Source organism: Gavialis gangeticus, unplaced genomic scaffold (assembly GCF_001723915.1).
Source record: "Gavialis gangeticus isolate Ggan-Ray unplaced genomic scaffold, GavGan_comp1, whole genome shotgun sequence".
NCBI classification, from domain to species: Eukaryota; Metazoa; Chordata; order Crocodylia; family Gavialidae; genus Gavialis; species Gavialis gangeticus.
Window position 1 is genome coordinate 32,326,523 of NW_017729001.1, and position 25,596 is coordinate 32,352,118.

General features: G+C 38.6%; 1 protein-coding gene across 2 annotated transcripts in view; it reads left to right on the forward strand.

The window, feature by feature from the left end:
* IFT81 (intraflagellar transport 81) overlaps positions 1–25,596 on the forward strand; it is a 63,370-nt gene that overhangs the window by 283 nt on the left and 37,491 nt on the right. For both annotated transcript variants that reach the window (XM_019507315.1, XM_019507314.1), the window contains exons 2-11: positions 632–797; positions 1,697–1,800; positions 2,738–2,918; positions 6,518–6,607; positions 7,795–7,860; positions 8,180–8,290; positions 9,552–9,636; positions 18,113–18,276; positions 19,925–20,020; positions 23,007–23,153. In XM_019507315.1, coding sequence (XP_019362860.1) covers positions 654–797; positions 1,697–1,800; positions 2,738–2,918; positions 6,518–6,607; positions 7,795–7,860; positions 8,180–8,290; positions 9,552–9,636; positions 18,113–18,276; positions 19,925–20,020; positions 23,007–23,153 — 1,188 coding nt within the window. In that variant the 5' untranslated portion in view covers positions 632–653. The remainder of the gene's footprint in view (positions 1–631; positions 798–1,696; positions 1,801–2,737; positions 2,919–6,517; positions 6,608–7,794; positions 7,861–8,179; positions 8,291–9,551; positions 9,637–18,112; positions 18,277–19,924; positions 20,021–23,006; positions 23,154–25,596) is intronic.

Sequence of the window (25,596 nt, forward strand, 5' to 3'; positions counted from 1 at the left end):
CTGGTTGCCCCCACCCCCCTTTCTGCTACTTGTGTCAGGGGTTTTAACCCCCCCCCTTATGCTCCATGTGTCAGGGGTTTTAACCCCCCCCTAATGCTCCATGTGTCAGGGGGTGGGGCCTGGGCTATACCAATGCTCCTGCTGGGACCGAAGCTCCTGGCCAGAGGGTCCTGTCCAAGGCTGCACTGGGGTCAGGAAGGGATTTCTCCTCAGCTGAGACTGTTACAGACTAGAGGGGTTTGTCTTCCTGTGCAGCAGGGGCATGGCCTCCGCCTGGGTGCGTTCACACGTGATACCAGCAGGACGAGGTCCGGGTGTGACATGTGCATTGTGTCAGGGCTCACAGTCGTCTGATGTAGGATTTAGGTGATAGACAGTCTGGGATGGTTTGGACCGGGCCGATCCTGCTTGCCGCAGGGGTTGGACTAGAGGTGATATCTGGGGGTCCCTTGCAGCCCCGCTGCTCTGGGATTCTGTGGTGCACTAGGCAAGGTTGTAGGGCCACACGGCCTTGTGTCTGGGAGTCCCCCAACACACGGAGATGATGCCCAGGGTTGGGGTTGTGGAGGTGGCTGGGTATCATGACAGGCCGCCGTCCTGAGCAGTTAATTTCCCTGATTCTGTCCCACAGAATTGTTCCCCAGGACTCAGCAATGAGTGATCAACTCAAATTCATCGTTGAGAAGCTCAGTCAGGAGCCTTTTAAGAAGAACTATAATTTAATCACATTTGATTCGTTGGAGTCGATGCAGCTCTTGCAGCTGCTCAATGATGTCTTGGGGGAAATTGACCCTAAGGTAAGGGTGGAACTGAACGTGTTCGAGGATTGGGTCTTTGGTAACCTGCTCTCAAATGGAGTCAGAGCAGCAATGTTGTTTTGTCTCTTTCTGTATGTGTTTTGTGTCTTTTATGGCATATATTTCCTGGCCTTATGTCTCCAGTACTAATCTTAATGGAGCTACTGTTCTATTTGATGTATTTATCTAGTTGAGCAAATACCGCTTATTTATTGGACCCTCCCCCAGGGGTCCTGCCTTTTGTTTTTTTTGGGTTTTTTTAGGAAGCAGAATAGGAGCGTTAACGTTTATATTTACAGTTCTTGCATCCATTGTACAACATTCAGAATGGTCCTTGCTTACGTACAGAGAATGACAAGTAATCAGGAAATGAACTTTGTGCTGCAGCTGTTGGACACAAAAGAAAGGGTGTCAGTGCGAGTGTGCATCAAAGCAGAGGGGTTGACAGTCAATAGGCCCCCCTACAGGGCCAGTGTGTTGAGCTGTGGAGCAGAATTCCAGCATCAGACTTGGTGCCTGTTACGTGCATTTTTGGACCAGAAGGTGTGGTCTGTGAACCATTGCAATCAGTGGCTTTGCCACACACTGTGTCTTGCCAGAACTGTTCCTACTGTTAACAAAGATAACCCAGATGGCTGTGTCTCTGAGGACCCATGGCCAACCAGAATACCTACCTGAAATAAAGATACCCGTGTGAAGAGCCCAGAGAGAACCAGAATTTAGATCTAAGAGTAGTATTCTGTATGCAACATCTCACTTATGACAGTTACATGTTAGAGCCTATCATGTCAGGACTGGATCTGATTCATTCTTTTAATGTCGTTGGTTAATTTATTTGATCTATTCATGGTTACACAGAGTTTTCTTGTGCTTTGCTTAGGATGTTTTTTACTTTTCAGCATGTTGTTGACATTAGAGAGGAGATGCCAGATCAAACGGCTAAACGAATGTTGAGTCTTCTAGGTATTCTTAAATACAAGCCTCCAGGAAGTATTACAGACTTGTAAGTATCTGTTTGTACCACAGATAATGGTAAAACGTGTCTAGTTCAGTATTGCAAGGCAAAACTGAAATGATGTACAGTATGTAAAAAGTCTTGTATGTTTTGGAACGTGCTAGCTTGTTACTTTAAGTATTTTATTAACACTTCTGTCTTGGCCAATACCCTTTCCCTTCTTCAAAGTGAAAACGATAGATTTATACCAAATTATTTCACTTTCTGACTCAGTTGTCAATATTTCTCAATTAATAGGGTTTTATTTTATTTTACACTTTAAATGGTATTGCTAGTCACTTGAAAATTTACTCCATAGTATCACTATGACTGCTTCAGTTTATATTCTGAAGATATTTCTTCTGTTAAGTCCTAAGAAATGCACACAGGTTTGCTTGCAGATCCAGATTTAGTGTGGGGTAGCAAAGTAGTCAAGGGCCAGGGTGGGGTGAATCTCAGTCCTGTCCTTCGTGATGTGCTCCACTGTTTTGCTACCTTTGCTTCTGCAGGTTTATTTTGTATTTGATGCTGTTCATCAGGCTAGTCAGTAGAGGGTGCCGGATGACTAGTAGGGTCATCACCCTCCCTTCCACACTGGGCATCATTCCCTACTTCACTGATGCTATACCAGTTTGCAGCTCCCATGTTTTCCAAGTTTCTGGAGGATACCACTGAAACACAAGCTCCATTGCTGCAATCTTTGTCCTTTGCCCACTCTGGGAGATGTACCTGCCCAAAGGGCAGCAGAATCAGGCCCATAATCAGCAAATTGGCATCATGAAATAGTTTTTTTCTTTTAACAATATTAGAGAAAAAACCATTAGGCAGGTTGGGGGAGGAATAACAGAAATTATCAGCTTGTTTAGTCCAAACTAGTGTCTTTTTGCTCGAGACTTTTTCGTGGTGACTGATATATGTGGTGGTGATGATGATTATTATTATTTAGGAGTACATTCCGCCAGGGTTTAGTTACTGGAAGCAAGCCTGTAATTCATCCAGTCTTACACTGGCTTCTTCAGCGGACCAACGAACTCAAGAAAAGAGCCTATCTGGCACGTTTCTTAATAAAATTGGAAGTGCCCTTTGAGTTCCTTCAGGATGATACTGTGGCTGACACCAACAAACAGGTAGTGTTTTAGATTAATTTACTGACTGCACAGTAATTTTAATGACAGGAGTAATGGATGGCTCAGAGGCTTGCTGATGGAGTAGGCTGACAAAATGTGATTTTCTTGTATTACGTTGGCTCATGTTTTAGTATTTGGTGTAGATGGGGATTAACACTTAAAATATGTTCACTCAGAACATCATCCAGCTGACTTTACATTTGACTTTGGCCAGCTAACGTGTTTTAAACCCAGTTTATAATAGCTGCTAAGTGGACTTCAAAATCACATTAGTGAACTTTAATTTTTTTTTTGTTTATTTTGGTCTTTAAAAAAATCTCTGCTTTAGACAAGTACGCAGAGTTTTTTGTCTCTAGATCACCACTCCACGTAACTTGGATCTGTAGTCCTAGCTCAGCTGGTAACAGACCAGTGTCTCTGCCCTGTGGATAAATAGAAGACTTCAGTTACCAAGGCTAATATTGTTGGTTTTAAATAGTCCAAATTTAAAGCAAGCTAAATGTGTTTAAGACATGTGTTCAATTTTATATTATCTGAGGCACACATTTACTTGATTTCTCTCCAGAGAGGTAGTAAGCCATGGTAGACTGAGGTCAGGCTGAAAGCAAGGCAGAGGTGCACTTTTTTTAGACTAAAGGAATCTGAGAGGCTTAAACCTTTGTGGGGTACTGCTCACTTCATCACATGCTATGAAAAGAGTTTTCATAATATCTCATCTGATGAAATGAGCTGTGGCTCATGAAAGGGTATGCCTCTCTGATTCAGCTAGTTTATAAGGTGACCTCTACCTTGCCTTGTATCTAATTTCTATCCAGTTTTTTCTTATACAGATATGGTGAGTTGCAATATCACATCATTCTGGAAGGTTTTTAATTATTAACTCCAAATACTTATCAGGCATTAGGAAAGCTGTGTAGCCTTATGAAAGCTTCCCCCCCCCCCTTTTACCACTGATCGTATCTGATTTATAATCGAAAATAACTAAACAAAAGCAGAAAAAAAACAAGTTGTCGCCTGTATGTTTGTTTAGTGTGTGGCAGTCCTAATTTGTATAAATATCCAACCCTGCTCTTTCCATTACATAAGATATGTTTCTTTTTGGATTACAATAATATAACCACTGTATTAAAATAATACTCTGCTGACTTGTTCAAAATAGAAGCTGGAACAATATGCCACCTTTCATGTAATTTGACATTACCATGTGAGTTTTTAAATATTGATGAAGTTAGAATTTTACTGAGTGAGTCCAGATATGGAGGTTTGCAATATCATATTTTTGTGGAGAGATGTGAACAATTTTCACATGACCCCTTGGAAATATTGTTGTTTATACAAGTTTCTTTGGTATATACCAGAGGTTCTCAAACTTTTTTTTTTTTGTGGACCACTGGAAAATTGCTGAGGGTCTCAGTGGACCACTTAAACATTTTTTTGTTCTACAAATCAAAGCACATGACTCATATTTTAATATCAGTAGTCTTACTAAGTACAGATATTCTTGATTGTTCCGCAACCTTTCTGCAGACCACCTGAATGGAGCTTGTGGGCCAGTGGTGGTCCATGGACCACAGTCTGAGAACCTCTGGTATATACTATTTTGCTTAATTGTGTTTTCCTGGTTCTTTAAGCACGATCCTTAGACTTACTGTCAGTTTCCAGGTCACTGGAATTCAAACTGGTCGTAGTTTATATTAACCAAGCAAAAACAAAGACCCAAATGGCCAGTCCTTGATGAATTTGCCTGTGGCATTGATAGCCTGGGCATTACTTGGGTTGCTTGTGTGCATCAACTGTTTCATGTGTTATGTGTACATCTGGGCCAGCTGCCATTGGCAGTTCAGTGAGACTGATTAACTCTGCCCTTAGTATGATCCAGCAAATCATTCCTGTCCCAGCTTCTTGAAAAAGCAGTGGCTTTGCCCTGCGGTAGTGTTGACTGGTAAGTCCGCAGGCAAGTGTAACTCATTTGATCCAGTTTCGTGCCTGGAATGTGCTTTTAATTGGAAAGAGGTGTCTTAAGCCAAAGCTTTGCGACAGTGTATATGTTAAGTATGCTGTGTCTCTGGATCCTCAGTGAAAATAGGTCATAGAAATGTCCTTTTTGGTAACATCATCATTCACATATGCAAGTGCAGGATTCTCCTTGACAGCATATTTTTTTTCCTAGGATGCTGTCTAGTTTATTTTACATGTCTGAAGCTCTGGGCTTCCATAACTTGCATTGGGATATGGCTTTACAGTTTAACTGATATCGTATATAGGTTCTCTCCTTATTATCAATGTCTTAAATTGGTCTTTTATAATTTATTAATCAATTACCACGTTGTAGCTAAAGTCTACAATTTTACCCTGGTAGTTGTAGTCATGTTTCTGCTCCTACTTCTTTGTAAATAATTCCTTGCCATATGTACCTTGTCATATCTTTGTCTTTACTTGCCACTTAACCAAGGTCTACATATTTTTGATCTTTTACTCTTCTCTTATAAATCAGTCATTCAAGCCTCCAGTCATTTTGTTGCTATTCTCTGAATTCATTACAGCTGTCAGTATTTGCCTGATACTGAAGTGCCCAGAAATGGAAGCAGTATTCTAAGTGTTGTCTCCTCTGAGTTCCACAGCAAGGAATCATCACTTAATTGCTCTGTGATATTATGCCTTTGTTAGAACTGGCCTTTTTGATTGCCATTTTGTATTGAACATTCATATCTTACTGCTCTTTCAAGGGAGTAAGAGATCACTTGGGTCTCTTTAGTTTTCTCCATCTTTATTTAGTATTTGTTTCTGCATGGACTATCTTTCCTTAGGTGTTAGTTTATATTTTTTTCCAAGATGAATCTAAATTTATTTTCTAGCCATATTTCTCAACTCCCTCTGTCCCCTGTTCTTTTTCTACCCACGCAGACTTTCACACTGCCTCTCAGCTTAGGATCATTGGTGGGCAACTCATTAGATTAGTACTCTGTGTACTGCCTTCTATCTAACTATGGTAGTATTTATATTATATAACAGCTAGACACCTTGGGCTCAATTCTGGCAAGTTCTGACACTCTGGTTTCAATCCTCAGTTGCAGTAAATGACTGCCCACGTGTAAAATTAAGCAGGTACTTAAGTGCTTTATTTGCTGCTCAGTATCTAGCAAGATTAAGCCCAAAGTGTTTAGATCAAGATTCTTGTAAAACCTGTATTTTTATTCTCTGATCAATCCCTTCCCTCCTTGGGCTGGCAGGGCAACAGAGACAGCATAGTCATACTTAGGGTTCAGAAGAGCCATATGTTAACTGTTACTGATGGGATGCATGGATTGGATCCATCAGGAGCCAGTCAAAACTTTCAGAGTTGGAAACGTTGGCAGCAATATGTACCACTAAGGAAAAGGTAGAAACACTGTCAAGTAAAAGATTATTCAGTGAAATAAATCCAAACTTGTCTCTGCTTTATAAATTGATTATTTGATATATGAAGACTCCCTTAAAGATCAGTAATATGAACACAGGATTCGTGTGTCTATTGTATTACTAATAAAGCAACATGGTGTTATGAAATCTCCATTACACAGAGCTGGCTTTGTAGGTCTGCTTTTCTTTGTCTCTTTTAGTATGAAGAACTGATGGAAGCATTTAAAAACCTACATAAGGAATGTGAGCAACTGAAGGCATCTGGTTTTTCCACAGCAGAAATAAGAAGGGTAAATAAAAAAAAAAAATCTTCATTGAATTGTAACATTTAGTGCTGGGTTTGTCTAAGTTCTCTTTCATTTTTTTCAGTCCCATAGACCAACTGCAGTACCTAGACTGTGCAGGTTAGCACTAACAGATGCTGCAGCTGCTACATTCTGAACAGGGCTAGTTTTCACTTGGCAAAGGTAGTAAAAGATCCAAGGTCATGCCCAAAACTGGATCTTCTGCAGCAGGTTGGGGAGCAAGGTTGCCAAGATACAGAAATGACCTCAATAGTAATGTACATATTTTTTAATGTTAACACTATATTGCCCTCTGTGCACACATTGGTTTCAAACCTTTTGCTTTTGTCATGTAGGCTAACCTTTTCAGAGGTGCCTAAGTGACTTAAGATTATTGGAAATCAACCAAAGTATTGAAAAGTAAAGCAGATTTAAAAAAAACAAAACAATTAGCTGGAGATCATCTAAAGTAATTGTGATATCAGGTAACAATATTGTTTTAAGGCTCAATTTCAGCAGAATATCTAAGCACATTCTTAGCTTTTCAGTGTGATTGCTTAAATGTTTAAAATTTTAAGCACATATTTAATAAGCATGTGTGGGATTTGGTACCTAAGTGTATGGGACCTGTTTTTCTTCTGCAGCCGTGTAAATCTGTGGAGTAGTATCACTCTAAAATATGGTTAAGTGAGGAAACTTATCTGACCCATGGTTTATAACCAGATGGAAACTTTTTAAACATTTTTTATTGGAAAAATAGCAGAATGCAGCTTTCCTATGTGATTTAATGAAAATAGAATTTGGATAACTGTCTAGTGAGAGGTCTGATGGGAGATTTTAAGGACAAACATGCATCCAAAATTTGATGCTGACACAAGTTTTCTTTTTTTTATTAAGTTGTTTTAAATCAAAGAAATCCATGTGCTCATATTTTAGATGTGCCCACTAATGTGAGATGACACGAATGACATGCTGTCAGCTAACCTGTCCTACATAACGGTGGTGGGAGTTGAGGGAGGTGAGAAAGAAAGAGACTAGATGTTGAGACTGTATATCAATGAATTTGCAGTTGTGCTGGTACAGGCAGAGACAGTTTTCGATTTATATTAGTATAATAGAGTCTGCCCCTGGTCCTGTGATATTATTTTTGTAAATAGATTAGCCAATTTTCATTCATTTTTGCTGTTTTGTAGGATATCACTGCCATGGAAGAGGAGAAGGATCAGCTCATCAAGAGAGTGGAGCGTCTTAAGAAGAGGGTAATAAGAGAAGTAACACTGTAATATTTCAGTGTCATAATCCTTGGCTTGCAACTCTGGTTTAGGAATGCAAACAAAGATTAAGATAAACATGCTGTATATCTGGGGGAAGAATCAAATAACCAATTGACCTAAAGGGAATTTCCCTAGGCGGTAGTCCAAGGCTATTAAGGTCCTTAAGTCGAATGCCTTGCTATCATTTCTAAGTTGTAATGTATATGGAAAGGAAGTACTAAGTGGGTTTGAGAGACACACGATCGCACTCATTTATTTCTCAACTATCTGACAGTGATATGTACTGTTTATCCATTTACTGTAGGTGGAGACAGTGCAAAACCATCAACGAATGCTTGAAATAGCAAGACAGCTTCGCTTAGAGAAAGAGAGAGAAGAATCTCTGGTCCAACAGAAACAAGAACAAAAGAATCAGGTATTCATGTTAAAGTGTATATTAAAAATAGAGAAGCAGATGTTGAACATTATTTGGCATGATCCAGTAAAAATAGTAATGTAGAAGGTGATGATAGGTGACGGTGTGCATATCCTTCCAAGATCAGGAAATTGAAACCTATTTTAATAGGAATATTTTAATACTTTTCAGAACTTGGAGCTCAACCCCCCTGGAAGATCTTCTGTAAGGTGCTTAGCTCCCTGAGATGCCACTTTCCTTGTCACTTATCTTTGAAAGTGCTCTGTGCTGTAATTAAAAGAGATCAATAAATGAGTTGTTGTAACCAAATGTTGCTTTAACCTTGTTTGTATCTCTGTGTTTTTATTAGGATTTAAGTTGGGATAATGCAGGGGCATATCAAACAACATGCAGTTCTATAGGTTATACAAGTTCAAGAGCAATGGGGTTTTGGCTTTTCACCTTGATGAAGATCGCATGCAGAATAATTTATTAGGAATGGTCAGAATCAGTCAGGAGGGATCTGCTGTGCTCATGGAGCAGAACAAGACATTTTAACAGTCCAACACTGTACCATGGCAGTCTTCTATGCACTCACTAGCTGACTTCTGGCGGCTAATCTTATGAAAAGGAAGAATGTATTGAAAAGATAAAAACACAAGTTTTGAACACAGTGTTTGGAAGCAATGTGGAAATTACTGGATATTCCTTCACTGGTTGCATCCTAGCTTGAATCTGAGTTAGACCACTAATGAAATGAACTTGACATTCACCAATTTCACTTCCTAGGAGATGTTTGTGTAAGGCAAAATAATTCCATTCAGCTTGGTACCGTTTGGCAACAAGATTGGCAGAGCATTCTTAAGCTTGGCTCAGCATTGTAGTATTTGATTGTTGCAACAACTCGGCTGTATTGCAAGAGCTGCTGTAAGGATCCATGTCTAGTATCTCCCTTTGCTGCCCCTGACTGGGTGGTGTTTCTCTGTCCTTGCTTTTATGAAAAATACCCCAAAAATGTTATTTAAAATTCTTGAACAAGTTTCCTCCATAAAGAGAACATCACTTAAATATAGCTCAAGAAGGATGCATTCTTTAATAAGAACAAAAATATAACCATGCTAGTCTGATTGTTGAAACATTTGTTTTTGTGCTCTAAGAACATACAGTCTTTTTCTGGTGGATATGAACTTCCCAGGTGCACATTTTTCCATCTTAATAATGCTGTATTTTGAAGACATTGCTTGAATAATGAGTTTATTAATGGATCCAATTTTCTCTTAAGCTGTTCCATGCAGAGCAGAGGCTGCAAAGAGTGCAGCTCCAGCTGAAAGCCATGCATCATGCAGTAGTGGATTCAAAGCCTGAGAGTAAGTAGGAACGCATACATATATTTTATGTTTTTTATATTTTTATACGAGAATCTAAGTTTTATCATGATTTATTACTTTTTAGTGCCAACAAATGTATGAGGAATTTCAGACAAATAAATAAGCGGCACCAAAAAGCTGTGCAGCAAAAAAGCTTGCTGTCTGAATTTTAGACAGATTTGCTACAAAGAATGAGGGGAACAAGGGGTCATATAAGGAAAGAGTGGTTAGAGCAATGTAATCATGGATACTTCAATTTTAAGCAGAAGTATAGATCTTGAAGCTCAATTCCTGTCAGTGCATTTATATATAAGATGAAAGAATATTGAATTATATGCTAGTAGGAAAGATAGCTAGACCCAAGATTACCAGTGTTGTCAATGCAGAGGGACTTAAGCACAGTTTGTGTTTAGAAATGTTTTGTGTGTAGTTAGGTCTGTGGTTGGGGAAAGAGAATATATAATAGATTTTTTTGTTGTTTGAAGAATGAACAAGCTCATGAAATATTACCAAGAGTATAGACTTGTTTTTCATAGCTACTCCTTCAGTTGGAAAAATATTTGGTTGAAAAAATGTGTTTCTGTGTGTTAGGGCAGATAAGCACTGCAAGGTTTTGTGGAACCTGAAGTGAAGCCATTTCCTAATTATTTTACGGTGTGCAACTCACAAGTAGGACTTAAATAGAATTATTTTCTTATTGTGTAACTGTTTCCCTCCAAGGTGTATTGGGCTAGAGTAGTATCTTGGTCCATGAGTAATCCCTATGAAATCAGTGGGACTTCTCACTGACCATGTGGAGGCAAGGTAAGTGCATAGTTTGTTCCATCTCGGAAGGCCGTGGCAGTACAATGTTTAGGTTTCTCAGACTGAGCGCTGTATAGAGGAAAGTAAGTAGGATGGGCTTGGGATTTGAGAACAAAACATGATATCAGATCTGACGTCACTTGCACTTTTGGCTGTGCTGTATATGACCTTTGGAAATCCCTTTACTGCTCATCTCTGTTTCTCTTCTGCATCAAGACAACAATAACTCCTTGAAGGATTGATTAGAGACATAATACATTGTTTCTTGTCATTAGCAGTCAAATTCTCTGCTGTACAGAGGACGTAGTACCTTGATTAAACGGGTCATGAGCCTTGAGATTACCCTTTTCACAAGAGTGAGTTTCATCCTGAAATGGTGGTGATATCAGATGCAGTCCGGTCCAGAACTGCTGACTATTATTATGATGGCATTGGCCATAAAAGTTACAGCCTCAATCCTGCCATTGTTCCCAGACTTCTGTGCCCATACAGAGGCTGTTGAGATCACTTGGAAGTCTGCACACATGCAGGGTTCCTCCTACACAAATGGAATTGGGCTGCAGGTATATTTATAGATTCGTGTATAGCCGAATAAAGCTTCTCTCTTCCCCTTCAAGTACTTTTAATATGTCAGTTGTATCAGCTGGTTAAAGTTCTAGGACATCAAATCCTTTCTCAAAATGCAGGGTTTCCAGTTACCATTGTGGCGCATTCTTATCTTAAAATGCACAGTCTCCTTTGAATTCATAGGAATGGTTCATAATTGTCCAGCCTGCTTAGATACAGAAGTGACAGGCACCTTGGCTGGATCACAGAAATGGTATAAGACGACATGTAAAGGAGGTCTATTTCACATACTTTTCAAATAAATGCATGTGGAGTTAGATTTTGTTTTGCATAGTAGATTAACAGTGTGAGAGGACCAGTGTCCTCATTTTTCAGTTTGATGTCTTTTTTTTTTTTAATTCCTCCTAGAAGCACACTGGATAAGATAACATTAGCACACAATTATGGATTGGGGGGCTGGATGAAGCAGTGATTTGTAATTTTCTTTAAATTGGCTGACATCTACAAGAGTTAGATAAATGGGATAGGAATTAAGTCTTAACATGGTAATATTCAACAGGATGATATTGAAGGATTTCAATTTATATGGCTAAAAAAGGATAAAGTGGTGATGGCACACCAGCTCGTGAACTGCAAAGCGAACTGAAAAGTTATTTGAACTGCATGCTTTGTTCAAAGGGAGCATGTAAGTTTTGTAACCTTTCCATTTTCTCAGTAGTGGTACTCAGCTACCAGACAGTTTATGTAGCAAAGCTGGGTCAACATTTCTGCATCAGTTCCAGGTTGGTTGTTTGTTTTGGGTTTTTTTTTAAGGCCAGTGGAAACTTGATGGTTTGGTTCAATCGTAGTGGACAGAACTGAAGGCAGCCTGACAAGGTCTGTGAAACTAATTTAATTCTTCAAATGAAAACCCAGGTTAGGATTGAACTACTTCAGTTTTTGTCTTGTTTGCAAGGAAGAATTTTGGAAATTCGGAGCTAAATCTTGGAGCTTTTACTTAAGTAAACACCCTGCTGAAATTTTATGTGAGGAAAGACTCCAACATTCAGCTTTCTTATCATCTCTGTACCAGTCCAAAGGTAGTGCCTTCTACACAATGACCAATGAGATTTATTATTTTATTTTTATTTTTTAGAGAATTGAAATTATAGAAGACCAAGTGTAATAAGTAAGGTTCAATTTATGTTGAAAGCTTTGTTGGTCTGTAGTTGGAGCTCTTTTATCTCATTAAAAAAATTCTCTTTGGCTGCAGCTCCTGTAGTTAGGCTGTGCACTCAGGTCATTTTGAATCCATGCCAGTTTTACAGACTATCTGAAAGCAGTAGATTCTCATTGAAGGTTAAGTATTTATCCCTTAAATCATTCTCCACTTATAGTCCTTATCAGATTCCTTCTTTTCTGACACAAGAGGGATAAATCTATGTAAAGTTGCTGTTAAGGAGTACATAAAGTGGAAGTGTTCTTTATGCACACTGCTGAGATCAGATTTTTGATTACTTCATCTCCATGTTGGGATTAATTTAAGATGAAGTTTCTCTTAAAGAAAGCTTAGAATCGTAGAACTAGGACGCCTTTTTTTCTAACTGTATCAATATGCAATTAGTATCAGCATACTATTTCTTTGCCAGGAAAATATTGCAGCTAATGATTACTAGCTTTTTTCTTTTAGAAGTAAAAAAATCTAGAATACATGTACTGCACCATGAATAATGAGTGAACACTGAAATTTTTTTTGTACATTAGTACATTAGTAACATTAACATTGGTTTAAAATGAATACTGCCACTCTTTTTAATTTAGTTCAGCATGTCTTTTTATGTTGCTTAACTATAGAGGCAGTTGCTGCTGTTAGTTTTAAAATAAGTTGCATGAACTTGCAGTTTCTGATATTTTAACCAGAACATGACATAGTATTTTGTTGATACTCACCAGTAGTAGAGAGGCTTGAAAAATCTAACTCATGCTTTCTCAGCAAGATTGCCCTCTTGCTTTGAATATCTCTGCTGGCACAGATACAAATTGTTAATGCCAGGAAGTGAACTGAATTACTTAAATTCTTGGTTGTGGTCCACTGTACAGAACACTATTGTTTATTTCACTGGCACAGGTGCTGGGATGTGAATGACTTTAAATATTGATTGAAGTAATGTGTTAAGGTGACTATCGTTGATAAACAGCAAATGGGAAGCTGAGGTACTTGGTTAAATTTATACATAGAAATAAGATTAGTGGGTTACGTACTTAGAAAAGACATCATTAAAAGAGGAGTTATGTAAACTGTAGCTGACCTTTATGTCTCTTTACAGTTGATAAAAAAGAGACACTTAGGCGGCTCTTATTAAAATATTACAAACAAGTACTTTTAATGTTTTTAATGGGAATGTATTTTATCAATACAGTTTCAAATGTATCTCTGTATTTTTGGTCTGCTAAATTCTATTTCCCAGCTTTTAGGACCAAATTCCCCCCACTGGCACACACGTCCATCTCCTGTGGAAGTCAAAGATGCTGTAAGGTAGACTCTTGCTCTGAGGAAGATATGAGAGTTAATCTGAAAGAAAGCATGTCATTGCTGCGTTTTGGGGCTTGTTGCTCGGGTTTCATGAAAGAGCTGTTTGAGCTGGTATTGGCAAAGAAATATTCTTTACAGCTTTTTAAAATATATTTGCAGTGAAATAAAGTCGTTGATATTTGGATTAAGGATTTTTTTTCACATATCTTTCCTACTTAACTTTACTTATTTAAAAGTTGTTTGTAAAGACATACTATGATTCTTATGCAGGTCTTCTCTTTCATCACAACTCAATGGCCTTGGCGTAGGACATTTCTTTGACAATAGGGACTGAAAATAATGACTGCTTCTTGGAGTCTTTCATCAAGAGCAGAACAGTTCTATACCTGTTTCAGACTGTGGCCCAAAACCTTCATATAAGGCATCTTGTTAACTTCAGCAGGCTTCAGATGGGCCCGCAGAACACAGGTCTGTGATGTGCATGCACTGTTCTGCTGCTCTTTAACAGAACTGCAGCAGTTCTCTTACATTTAAAATAATACGCAACGGTGGAGGTGGAGGAAGGATTTACTGCTAATAATCTAAGACCATTTGGAATTAATTTTTTCCTCTTAAAGTCGATGACAAAATTCCCGTTGACTTCAGCTAAGATAGGATAGGACACTAAATAGCAGATAATGCTTGTTAGCCCATTCTTAGTATGTCCCATTGTGCTTAAACTTTGTGTGCTGAAAGTCTGAAAGTAATGTAATGTAGCAGTAGATAGCACATACTGCAATACAGAGACATAATTAAGGCAGCAATGTCAAACTCAACTGGCCTCGTGGACTGGATGAAGGACATGGGCCCAGTCCATGAGCTGGATCCTGCCCATAGGCCTGGCACGGGTACCTGTAAACTGGCTGTGTGTGTTTTTTGCAGTTTGTGCAATTGCTCCAACCCTGTTTGCCATATGCAGCATGCTCCAGCTCCAGCCCTGTGCAGGGCATGCAGTACAGGCAGGGCCCATGCCAGACTGACCCTGCACACTGGATTTTGCACACAGGGCTGGTCTGTGGGTCAGATCCAGCGTGCAGGGCTCTCTGATGCAAGCACCACATACAGTGCATGTCCTAGCATGGCCCTGTGTGCTGCATGCAGCATGAGCTAGCTGTCACAACACGCAGAGCACAGGGCCAGTCTGCAGTATGCACTACATGTAGTGCCTGTGCCAGACTGACCCAGCAAAGTGGATTTAGCACAGAGCACCCAACTATGGGCCTGATCCAGACCAGCCCCAGATCCAGTGTGCAAGGCTGGACCAGCATGGGTGCTGCATGCAGCCAACACCCCAGACCATCCCTTCCCTGGGTGCAGCCTGCGTCACATGGGCTGCATCCAGTCGACAAGACAGCAATGAAATAAGTCTTTAGTAAGAGTTGAATCCTTAATATGTCATTGCCTTATTTTTTTGTTTTGAGATAGGCTATTTGCATCTGCAGAAGTGCTTGCATACCTGTTTCTGTGTACACTGAAGAGTTGGGTTAGTCAGGTGTATATGCAATAATAGGTGCAGAAATGGCAATAAATCATGACACACCTGAAACAATGGTCTTTGTTATTGTCTTCATGCACTGAACCTGAGCACAGAAGCAAATCTGGATTTAGGTTCATTAATAGAACCAGTGCAGGGAAAGTTGCCCAATTCCTGTATGACTGAGCAGGCATAAATAACTCTTTCCCCGTTCCTTCCTTATTATTATAATAATAATAATAATAATAATAATGATGATGATGATGAAAAAAATGCCTGAATGGAAAACATGAGGAATTGCTGTAATAGCTTTTCACATGTAAATACATGGTTGGCAAAACTTGACTGAAATAACCTTAGGGCACCGAACCAAATTTACTGTGCAGTTTACGTCTGTAGATTCTGTAAACTATGAAGTCAGAGTTAAAAAAAACTAAAAACAAGGTTTTGAAGTATGTAATGGAAAGATTTAAGGACATTTCCTTATCTGCCCTCTAGCCTGGGAATTCAGGGGAAAAAAACAACATTCACTGGATACACTGAAAACCCACTATATATTTTTTTAAAGTTTTAGTTGAACTACAGAAATAGCTTTTAGGTAGTTATTTTACCATATGCTTAATCCTACAGAGAGTAAAATATTCCAGAATTATTTTTGAAGGAAACAGTCTAGGTTAGTCATGAGTATTTTACATGGGCTTTCCCATCAGGTTGTCAAGTTTTGACTTGTTTCACTGCTTTACTGCACCTTCAGGAGTATTCAGCATGTAAAAAGCCATCAAAATTTAGAAGAACTGATTTGGTAATCGCTACCAGATTGTCAGAGAAATCTGTCCAAATAATAGTGGGATCATAGTCCTTCTGAGGCAAGTAGGTCCCAACTGGAATCCCTTTCATTTTCCACTCCAAAGACCCCGGGTATAGATCCCAAAAAGGATTTACAATTCCACCCTATGCTGACACTGCAGTTCAGCTCTCTGTATATATGCAGGAGAGTGTTGTACTTGCAGGGGTGCTGGATTTGGTGAAACATTACACTCTGGCCCTCCTGCTCAGCACTTGTAAATGGCCTGGTGACAATTAAATTGCGGCACTTTAATAAATAAATAAAAAGCTAACCCTGATGTGTGGTCTCATGTTCTTTCTCTCTCATTCAGGGATGTGATGTAAGGAATGCAAAATGCTTAATGGCTGCTGCTTGGGCTTGTATATTATAGTCGCAGCATTCACAAAAGGAGTGACACTGTTAAGTCAAAGGCCCTTTTCCCGGGCCTGTAGCTCATTTTGTTTCGACTTTCTACGACTGCTGGAGGTGAGGTCCCCAGACTCTTCCTGAAAGAGCCAAAAAGAAGGAGAGCTGACTCCATCCAAGATCCCACTGTCTGCTTCCTGTACTTGCATCCATATTTGAGCAACATCCTTTGTGTCCATAGCTCTCAGGGTTTTCTTTGCATGTGTGCAATAAGTAGAACTGGCAGGAATTTGAATTTTTCTCTGCCTAGTTAATTTAATAGTTTCTCTAAAATCTTTGACAACTCTGGGAAGAATACAGTTTTTAAAGCAGTTTGCAGGTAAGGTGCATACTCACAGCACCAATATTTTTTTTCTTGTTTCTGCCCGTCAGGATTATGAGACTATATAAAGTACCTCTGCCCATTCTTATCTTTTCTGTGCTTTCCAAATCTCACCGTCATCTTTGGCACGGGCATCTTGGAAAATAAACTGCCTGTTGTCATCAGAAGGCTGTACAATATAGTTTTTAAAAATGTCATGCCTACTTAATTTACTTTGCCATTTCCTCCTGCCTGTATGTATTATGTATTTGACTGTATTATTGTACCCTTCAGAAAGATCTGGAAAGGAGACTAAATTGCAGTTTCTAGCAAAAGCACAGTGGCCAAAAGCTTGATAACGGTATACTGAACAACAGGCTTGTACAGACAGGCTATGCCTGTTGCTCCCCTCAACTAATGGCTTGACTTTCCTGCATCTTCTTTCTGACATTTTTATTTTATTTTAATTTAACTATTTATTCTTAGCCTGTGTAAAGTATGTGAATGTAAGAAAACAGGGCCTCTTTAGTCTCTTAAATTGCACATGAATTGCAATTATACTCACCTTTTACACTGCCAAAATGTTTTAAATAGGGGAAATGAGAATTGGGTCCAACAGAATTTCAGAAATCTGTATATCGGACGGACCAAACGTTCACTAAGGCTTCCATTAGAGCATTCACAAACGCTTAGGAAAGATCATTGTCCAAGTTCTGGTCCTGTTCTCCTTTGGGATGCTGGTGGACGAGGGGTCTAAATACTTTTTTTGCCACAGAAGCAATGCTCATGGTGGCCAGACAGGTTCCTTTCCTCACTTTCTGGTTAATTCCTTCTTGTGGCTGGAATAATTCCCATGAGACGGGAAGAGTCTGAGTACCCTGTAGGAGGCTTGGACTGTACTCTGCTGTTCCAGGCATAGGGTCCTGATAAGCATGAGTTTCAGAGAAGTGTTGAGAAAGTTTTATTATAGTTGTACCATCCTTTGCCCATTTCTTTTCCTGGAAATGGATAATAAGGTTGATGTGCATAAAGGCCCTAACATGGCCACCCTGTTCTAAAACTTCAAATAAGTGAGATTCAAAGCCAAATATATTTTAGTATAGCAGAAAACTACCATGAAAAACAATTTCTTGAATGGAATAGGATGTGTTGTATTTATTTACACAGGGATGGTGAGCCTTTCTGTGTATGTGCTGCACATCGAGTGTTGTGCTCAAACATAGAGGTTACTTGGGGTTCAGATAAGAAAAGGGTTACTATTTAAATCCTAATTTAATGAATTTGGAAGAGAAAATGGCATAGTTTACTGCTATTTAGACAAGTTTTCACAATTTAAAATGTAAATTAAACCACTAGGTATTTCTTTGAGTTTTGAAAAGAGGAGTCAAGCATTATGGTGTAATTATTGTAATCTGCTGCTAAATAGTTTGATGCATTGGTTAAATTACAGTTATTATGCTATGAAACCTAATTACCTTCTACATTACTTTGTTTAGATGCACATTGATTTAGATTTTTTTTTTCAAGGCTTAGTGAAGAAGCTGGAAGCAGAGATAAAGCTTAATTCATTCTTGGTCAATGAAGAAATTCCTAGAGATCTGGAAGCTAAGAAGCAATCATTATATTTCCTACAAAAAGTGGTTGCAGAGCCAGCTATGAGCCAATCTGATCTCAATGAACTTGAAACCAAGGTCCAGTGATTGAATACCTTCTTACTCTGTTGTCTTCAGTGTACCATGTAGTTGTGTAAATCCGTATTCTAAATCTGCAAATAAAAGCCTTTAATTATCAAAGGGAATTCCCTTCCTATTTTTACAGTAAGGAAAATGTAAAAATTGCTGATTAAACAAAGCCTACCACATTACTCAAAACCCCACCCTGAAAAGCTGTTTAGAAAATTATGTTGTTAATTTGGATCCGCATGAACAGAGACCTTAATTTAGCATCAGATGCCTGATTTTTGCACGCTCCAGATCAATTTTATAGATTTTAAAGTCCCAATGATTTTGGTGGAATTATACTGACAAAAAAAACAGCGAGAGTCATGTTGGAAAATCAGGTCTTCAGCATATTATATATTACTGAGTTTACATTTTAATAACAATGTGTAATCATTCAAAGTTTATCTGCGTAGTTTAAAATATTTCTGTATAAATTTTATTTTAAATGGCAGCATCACCACTAATTTACTGCATTTATTTAGTTTACATTTTAAGAAAATCAAATGCTAGAAGCCAAAGTTGTTAAGATGAGCTAAAAACTTTTAACATCAGTGCATTCAGCTGTTTCTGGACAAGAGTGAACAGGCTATGTAAATTTAGGATTAAGGCCCTTACCATAAAAGGAAAATCAAGGACAATATGATACTCCCTTATATCTTGACTGTTATATTCTTTAAGGATGCTGACTTTATTAAGATTTGAAACCTCAAAATAGTTGCATGATTCACCTTTGGAACCTTTTTGTTCCTGGCATATTTCTTTTTGTCATAATAACATTTGTGATTTTAATCACTTTAATTAGACGTAGAACCTGTTTTCCCACCTTTCTTTCCTCAGTGTACTGTCTGTATTTAGTGATATTTTTTCACAGGATTCCAGATTTTTTTTGCCCCAAGGTCCATTCTTAATTCACTGTCCTTTTGGAAATTTGTTTCCCCATTGGACAGTGAAAGAATGTGTAATACTTTTCATTGTAGTGTGACCTTAGGTATGTATCACTTCTACTAGCATGACTCTCATCTGCGTATCTGGATAAAGGTCTTAATTATGCCAAGTTATCGCTAAATGCTTTAAATATGCATCAGACTCTCACACACTTTGAATTTTGACCTATTCTAGCAGAGAGTTAATGGCCTTTGCAAAAGAAGAGAGGAGAATTTCAAATGGAGGTCCTAGTGATCAATCAGTCATTAAAGAACAGTCTTGACTGGCCATTGGTGAAATTGGGTCACAAAGCAAAAGCAGCAGCATCCTTTTTGTCTGTAAGAATATAGTAAGCCAAATTCCTTTGCAAGCTCAGGGTTTGTGGTTTTAGAAACTCCTAGACACTGGTGGCTGATCTTGTTTTTGAGGCTCAGGGATGGGAATCTGAGGAGATAGACTCTCTCCTTGGTTTTCCTCGGCAGCCTTGGAAAACTCACTTAGCTTTGTGTCTTTCCCCATTTTCAGACTGGTATTCATACTTCCTGACACGTTTTGTGAGGCTGAATCCATTGGTTTGAAAACCATTTTGACATCTTTAGAGAGAGGGCAAACAATAAATACTCTTTACCTTAATTCTGCTGGTGTTTGTTCAATAATCAATGCTTAATTCTCTCAATTTTCCGCTCCATTCCAGATAGATGAAGTCAACACACAAATTAATCAGCTGATTGAAAAGAGAATGATTAAATATGAGCCAACTGATAGCAGATTTTCAATGTATCGACAACAGGTAGGAAGGAACAGGGTTTTTTTGGGAAGCACAATGCTCGTCGTAGCAAACTTCTCAGATTGCTGAATGTTATCTGTAGTTTTATATTCTATTTTTTTTAAATAAAGGCAAACAGTGCAGCAAGTTGAAGAATAAGTAAAACCGGCTGAATGTAAGCATATAACAGTTTATAAATCCTGGAAGCCTTTACTACTAAGAATTAATTTATTGACAGCAGTGGGACTGACCTTGGTAATAAGCAGTTATGAGATCAGGCACTTGGGCTGTGTCTGTTAGGCCCAGTCCTGTGTAAAGCTCAAGCTCAGAGTGCCCTACCTGGTCAGTGTTGGGGTATATTTTGGTATGGGCTTGTAGAGCATTCTTGGACCTCTGGAAATTTAACAAAATACCCATTCCAGAATACACTTGCTTATTACTTTGCTAAAGGCTCTTGTGTACATTTTTATTGTGGAATAAACATGTCCACACAGGGGCTTTACACTAAAATAAATATTCTGGAATACCTACTGTGGTAAATGTCCAAGAATCGATAAGCCCTAGCAAAGAGACCCCATGATCCTGATTCTGCAACTACTGCAAGATATAGTACATACTACCTGTTATATCCCATTTCTTGTCTTTGATGAGCTCTCATTGTATGGATCCAATTGTCTCTAATTGTGAATGTATTTTATGACTTAGAGTGAAACAGTTTTTTTTTCCATCTTGGACCTAAATGCTTTACAAGAATGAAAGATTGTGTGTATGTGTGTATATATGTATATGTGTATACACACACACACGTGTGTGTGTGTGTGTGTGTGTGTGTATGTGATCGATAGATAGATACACAAATTTTCCCATTGCTAGATAATATTTATGATACAAAAACCATTGAGGTACATTGAGAAAATGTGATAAATTGAGAAAACAGCATGATGTATGGTATACATTCATCAGGGCTCAAGTCTGAATAACTGCATCAATTCAGTTGTAATGTCCAACATAAACATAAACTTCTCTCTTTTCTTGTGAACCAGTTTTAGATATAGAGAGTTAAGGTATCTTTAGAAACTGTAATAGTACACGCTAGCACATTTCTTCATAATATGCGCACTATTATAACTTTTGCAATGAAACTCTAGAAGGTCCAGAGGAGGCCACTTGCATGGTCAGGGGGCAGCAGGGCAGGGCCTAGGAGGAGAGGCTACAGGACCTGAACATGTTCAGCTGCCACAAGAGAAGGCTGAGAGGGGATCTGGTGGCTGGCTATAAACTTACCAGGGGAGACCAGCAGGGGAACGGGAGAGGCTCTGTTCCCCCGAGCATTTCCTGGAGTAACTAGGAATAACAGCCACAAGTTGATCGAGAGTAGGTTCAGGCTAGATATCAGGAGGCACTAGTTCACAGTCAGGGCAGCTAGGATCTGGAACCAACTTCCAAGGGAAGTGGAGCTCGCTCCTACCCTGGGGATCTTCAAAAGGAGGCTAGACAATCATTCTTTCCTGCCTATGGCAGGCGGTTGGACTTGATGATCTGCTCAGGTCCCTTCCGACCCGACCAACTATGAAACAGATTGTCCCTATGTGTTAAATCCAGTGTTATAGACCAGGGTACATAAAAATCAAGACTTTCTGGGGAATACAAATTAAAATTATATATTTATTTTTCCTGGTAGTTTGCGGCTTTGAATTTAACTGATATTTTTCAAGGCAAGGTCTACATGTACAAAAAAAGCTGAAGTTTTTTTTCAGAGATTATGTATAAATTGTAATATTCCAGTAAACTGCATATAACAGACTTGCAAATAGGATCTCAAGTATGGAGTCTTTTTAGTGTAAGAGGTACATTACATTGCCTAAGATAAGTATGCTACATAATGTGCTAGTACAAAAGACCAGCTGTCTCCTAATATAAAGCTCTGACATTCCACAGAGGAACCATTCCGGGAATTCAACTTGCTGTTCTGAGTCAAGAACATATGGTGGACTCTGATCACTTCCACAGTGCAGCAGAGATTTCTTTATAAAATCATCCTCTTTTTACCACATTTTGTTGTTGTGGGTATCTTAAGAAATAGCCACATAGGCAAAATCTATCTCTTTTTCTATATTTTCAGAAAAGTGCTGGTCCTCTTACCCACTGAGAGGAAACTAGCGCTAAAGACTCCCACATAATAGCTAAATTTTATTTTAAAATAAAGAAACAAGCATGCTTCTAAAATCATGGGATTTGTTATTTTAAACTGATTTTAAAATAATAACAATAACACTCATTTGCATGGTCTTCCTTTTAGTATTTGATTCTTGATACAAACTTTTTATAACATAAAATGCTTTTGTTATTTAGTGATCTGATTTAGACTTACGTTCTTTAACATTCCAATAGTCACGATGTAAAACTTGCATTTTTAAAACATTTTACTTCTGCTAGGCTTGAAGGAGTCAAATAACCTGCAATTTGTATTGTCCTTCACTTCTTTCTTCATTGTCTTTTTCTAAATTACAGAAATTTAATGGCTCAATTATGTTAGTTATATGCTACATATTTCTGTAGGCTGGAGTTATAAAAATCCATATTATGACATTTGTAAAATCTTGAATTCTTTCCAGTTAAGCCTTATTGGTGCGTCTTCACATGCACAAAAAAGAACTAAGCAGATAAAATTGTTGAGTTGAAATCTAGGCCTCTTATTTAATTAAATGGAAAAATTCAGGTGCAAAAATGTAAATCTAAGTGTCAGAACGAGTCTAGAACAAAATGTTACAAATAAAATCCTGACTATCAAAGTCAATGGGAATTTTGTTCTCGTTTTCTGTGAAGCTACTTTAACTTCTGTGTCCTACTGGCTTTCTTCCTAATGCTTCTTTCCTACAACTTGCTCAGCACCTGCAATATTATCCTGCCTATACTCTAAAATGTTAACTGCTGTATACTGTATTAACTGTGACTGACCAAGTGCAGCTTTTACTTTAGTCATCCAATTTGACATCTAATAATCATGCAGGCATCCATAATTTCCCGGAAGAAGGAAGCCAAAGCAGAAGAGCTCCAAGCTGCCAAGGAAGAGATGTCGAACATCGAGAGGCAAATGTTACAAAAGGCAAATGAGGCCCGTGAGTTGGAAGGCACTGAAATTTTGAAAGGCGATGAGGTACGTTAAGGTAGTGAGGAGGCTGAGAAAGAGGAGTCTATGTAAAATGGAGCAATTCCAGTTGATGCATTTAACCTTACATTTTGGTAATCAGTGAGCATTGCCACAGTAGTTTACCAGGTTTCTTCGAAATGCTACCATCCAAGAACATGACTGCAGTATTATACCTTGTAAGTTAGGTTCTGCTTTTCTTCATGAAGTGTAATTTCAAATTCGATTACAAGACCATGCTTTATTTCATTTTCAGTTCACACATGAAGATAAACCACAGTATTTTCCAACGCCTATACTGCAGCAAAGTGTTCTTAAAATTTTGTTTGCAGTTGGTCTTGGGTTGTTGCTGTTTTACTTAAATTGTGCAGAAGTAATCATATGCAGTGCAAACTAGAGTTGCTGGTACTTCTTTTCAACCATAGAGCAAAGTAATATTGAGGTCCATCTCACAGCTGGCATGATAAATAATGGTGTTTGATACATTAAACATCATCAGGAACAATCGCCACCAGAGAAATTCAGAGATAAGCCACATAGCTCCAAATTGCTAATAGATGTATAATAAAATAATCCATTAGATTACATTTTATTCTTTGTAGGGCACAATATTTGTAGAGCAAAATCGCAAAAGTAATCTGAAATGTGGGTTGGTTGAATTTGTTTATTATCCACATACGTTTCATTTTTTTGGTCTTTTCCCTCTTATTCTCCCAGATCATCTTGAATTGCATCTACAGTACTTTAGGGTTGTTGGTTGTACCCATGTTGGTCTAAGGACATAGGCAGACAAGGTTCTTTGGGTAGATGTGATATCTTTTTTTAGACCAACTAAATAGTTGGAAAAATTGTTCTTTGCAAGCTTTCAGGTTATAAACACCCTTCTTCAGGCACAGGGAGCATCTATAATACTTTTTTTTTTGATCAGGAAAAGCTTTATTTGAAGCTTCATACATCAAAGCAGTTTTTTCTTCATAGGAGGCTTATTGAGCATCAGGCTTTTATAACCGGGCAATGTCTTGTCTCTGTGCCAGATTGACTTTTCTTGCTACAACATTTGCTCTCATGGAAAAATCTGTTGAGGGAGCAGAGGCAGGGGCCGGCTCTGCTGATCCTCTGCCTTACCTCTTGTTTCTTTTCACTCTCCAACACTGCTTGTTTATCCTACACTTCATGTAGAATGGCTTTTTTTGCCACTAGTGTCCATATATGTGTCTGTGCCTTCTTACTTACTGCTGTCTGCAGCAAATCCACTTGCTCATCTTATCAGGCATGCCTTCTCTACAAAAATCACTTTTTTCTATAAAGGTGCCTCTCAAGCTCAGATTACATGGGTATCTCTGAGTGCATATATTCTCACGCAAATAATCAAATTACTGTATAATCCTCAAGACGCTTGTGTTACCCTTGGGCCACTGCTTGTTCAGATCGTCTTCCTCCTGCCTTTCCCCCATCAGCTCTCTAAACTAAGACAAAAACAACAGGTGGAGGCAAAAATCACAGAGACTTATCACCAGGGTAGTGTTTAGTACAGTGAGTAGTTCCCTTGACTCCTGTGGAATTACTCATGTTGGCAAGATCTAAGCAAATGTTTTCAGGATTCTAAACTATAACCTCTTCCTTGTATTGTCAAGTGTCACACACACCTACGGGACTACATAGGTAATCAGAAGAAAATGACTGGATTGGATTTCTCTACATCATCAACTGTGTGTAGCTGTATCTGTTTTTGACAGCTATTTAAATAAAACTTGGAAGCAGACAGTGTGCTTCATGGCATTCCCTCTAAGCAGAAAGAAATGATTAGTAGTCCAATACTAATGCATTATGAGAGAGAGATCCACAAATGCTTTGGATTATGTCCAGGACAATATTGCATGTTGGTATCATGGGGGGGAAAAAAAAAAAAGAGAGAAACATTTATTTACAACAAATTGTGGTTTCCTGGCTGGATTCTGCCTCGGAGCAAGGAAATGGCTCAAGACAGGAAAGCAGAAGAGAAGACCTGTTTGTACACAGTCCCTGTTTCCTGTGTTCTGCCTTGCTCTTCACATCTTTAAAACTTTATTTTTAGATTCTCCCATGGTGTGGGGAAAGCCTGTTCTTTCAGTGAGGAGCTTCTCTACTTTTTTATACACTTTGTTTTGTGAGAAGCATGTTTGTATGCAGGGCCAATGGAAGTCATATTCTTACCCAAGCATACAGGTCAATATTATATATTTTTTCTGCTATCTTATTTTTTGTTGTTTGGTGCTCCCAGGTACTGTTTCAATGCAAACCTAGAATTAGGAGGTGGTATGGGTAGCCCCCTGGATAGAGATTGGACTGGAATGTAGCAGAGTTTAATTTCCAGCTCGGCTGTGAGCCTCCTGGAGACTGTTCAGTTCAGTTCCCCATGCCTCGATTTCTTCATCTGTAAAACTGGGATTCTGATGCCTACTCCCTTTGTCAG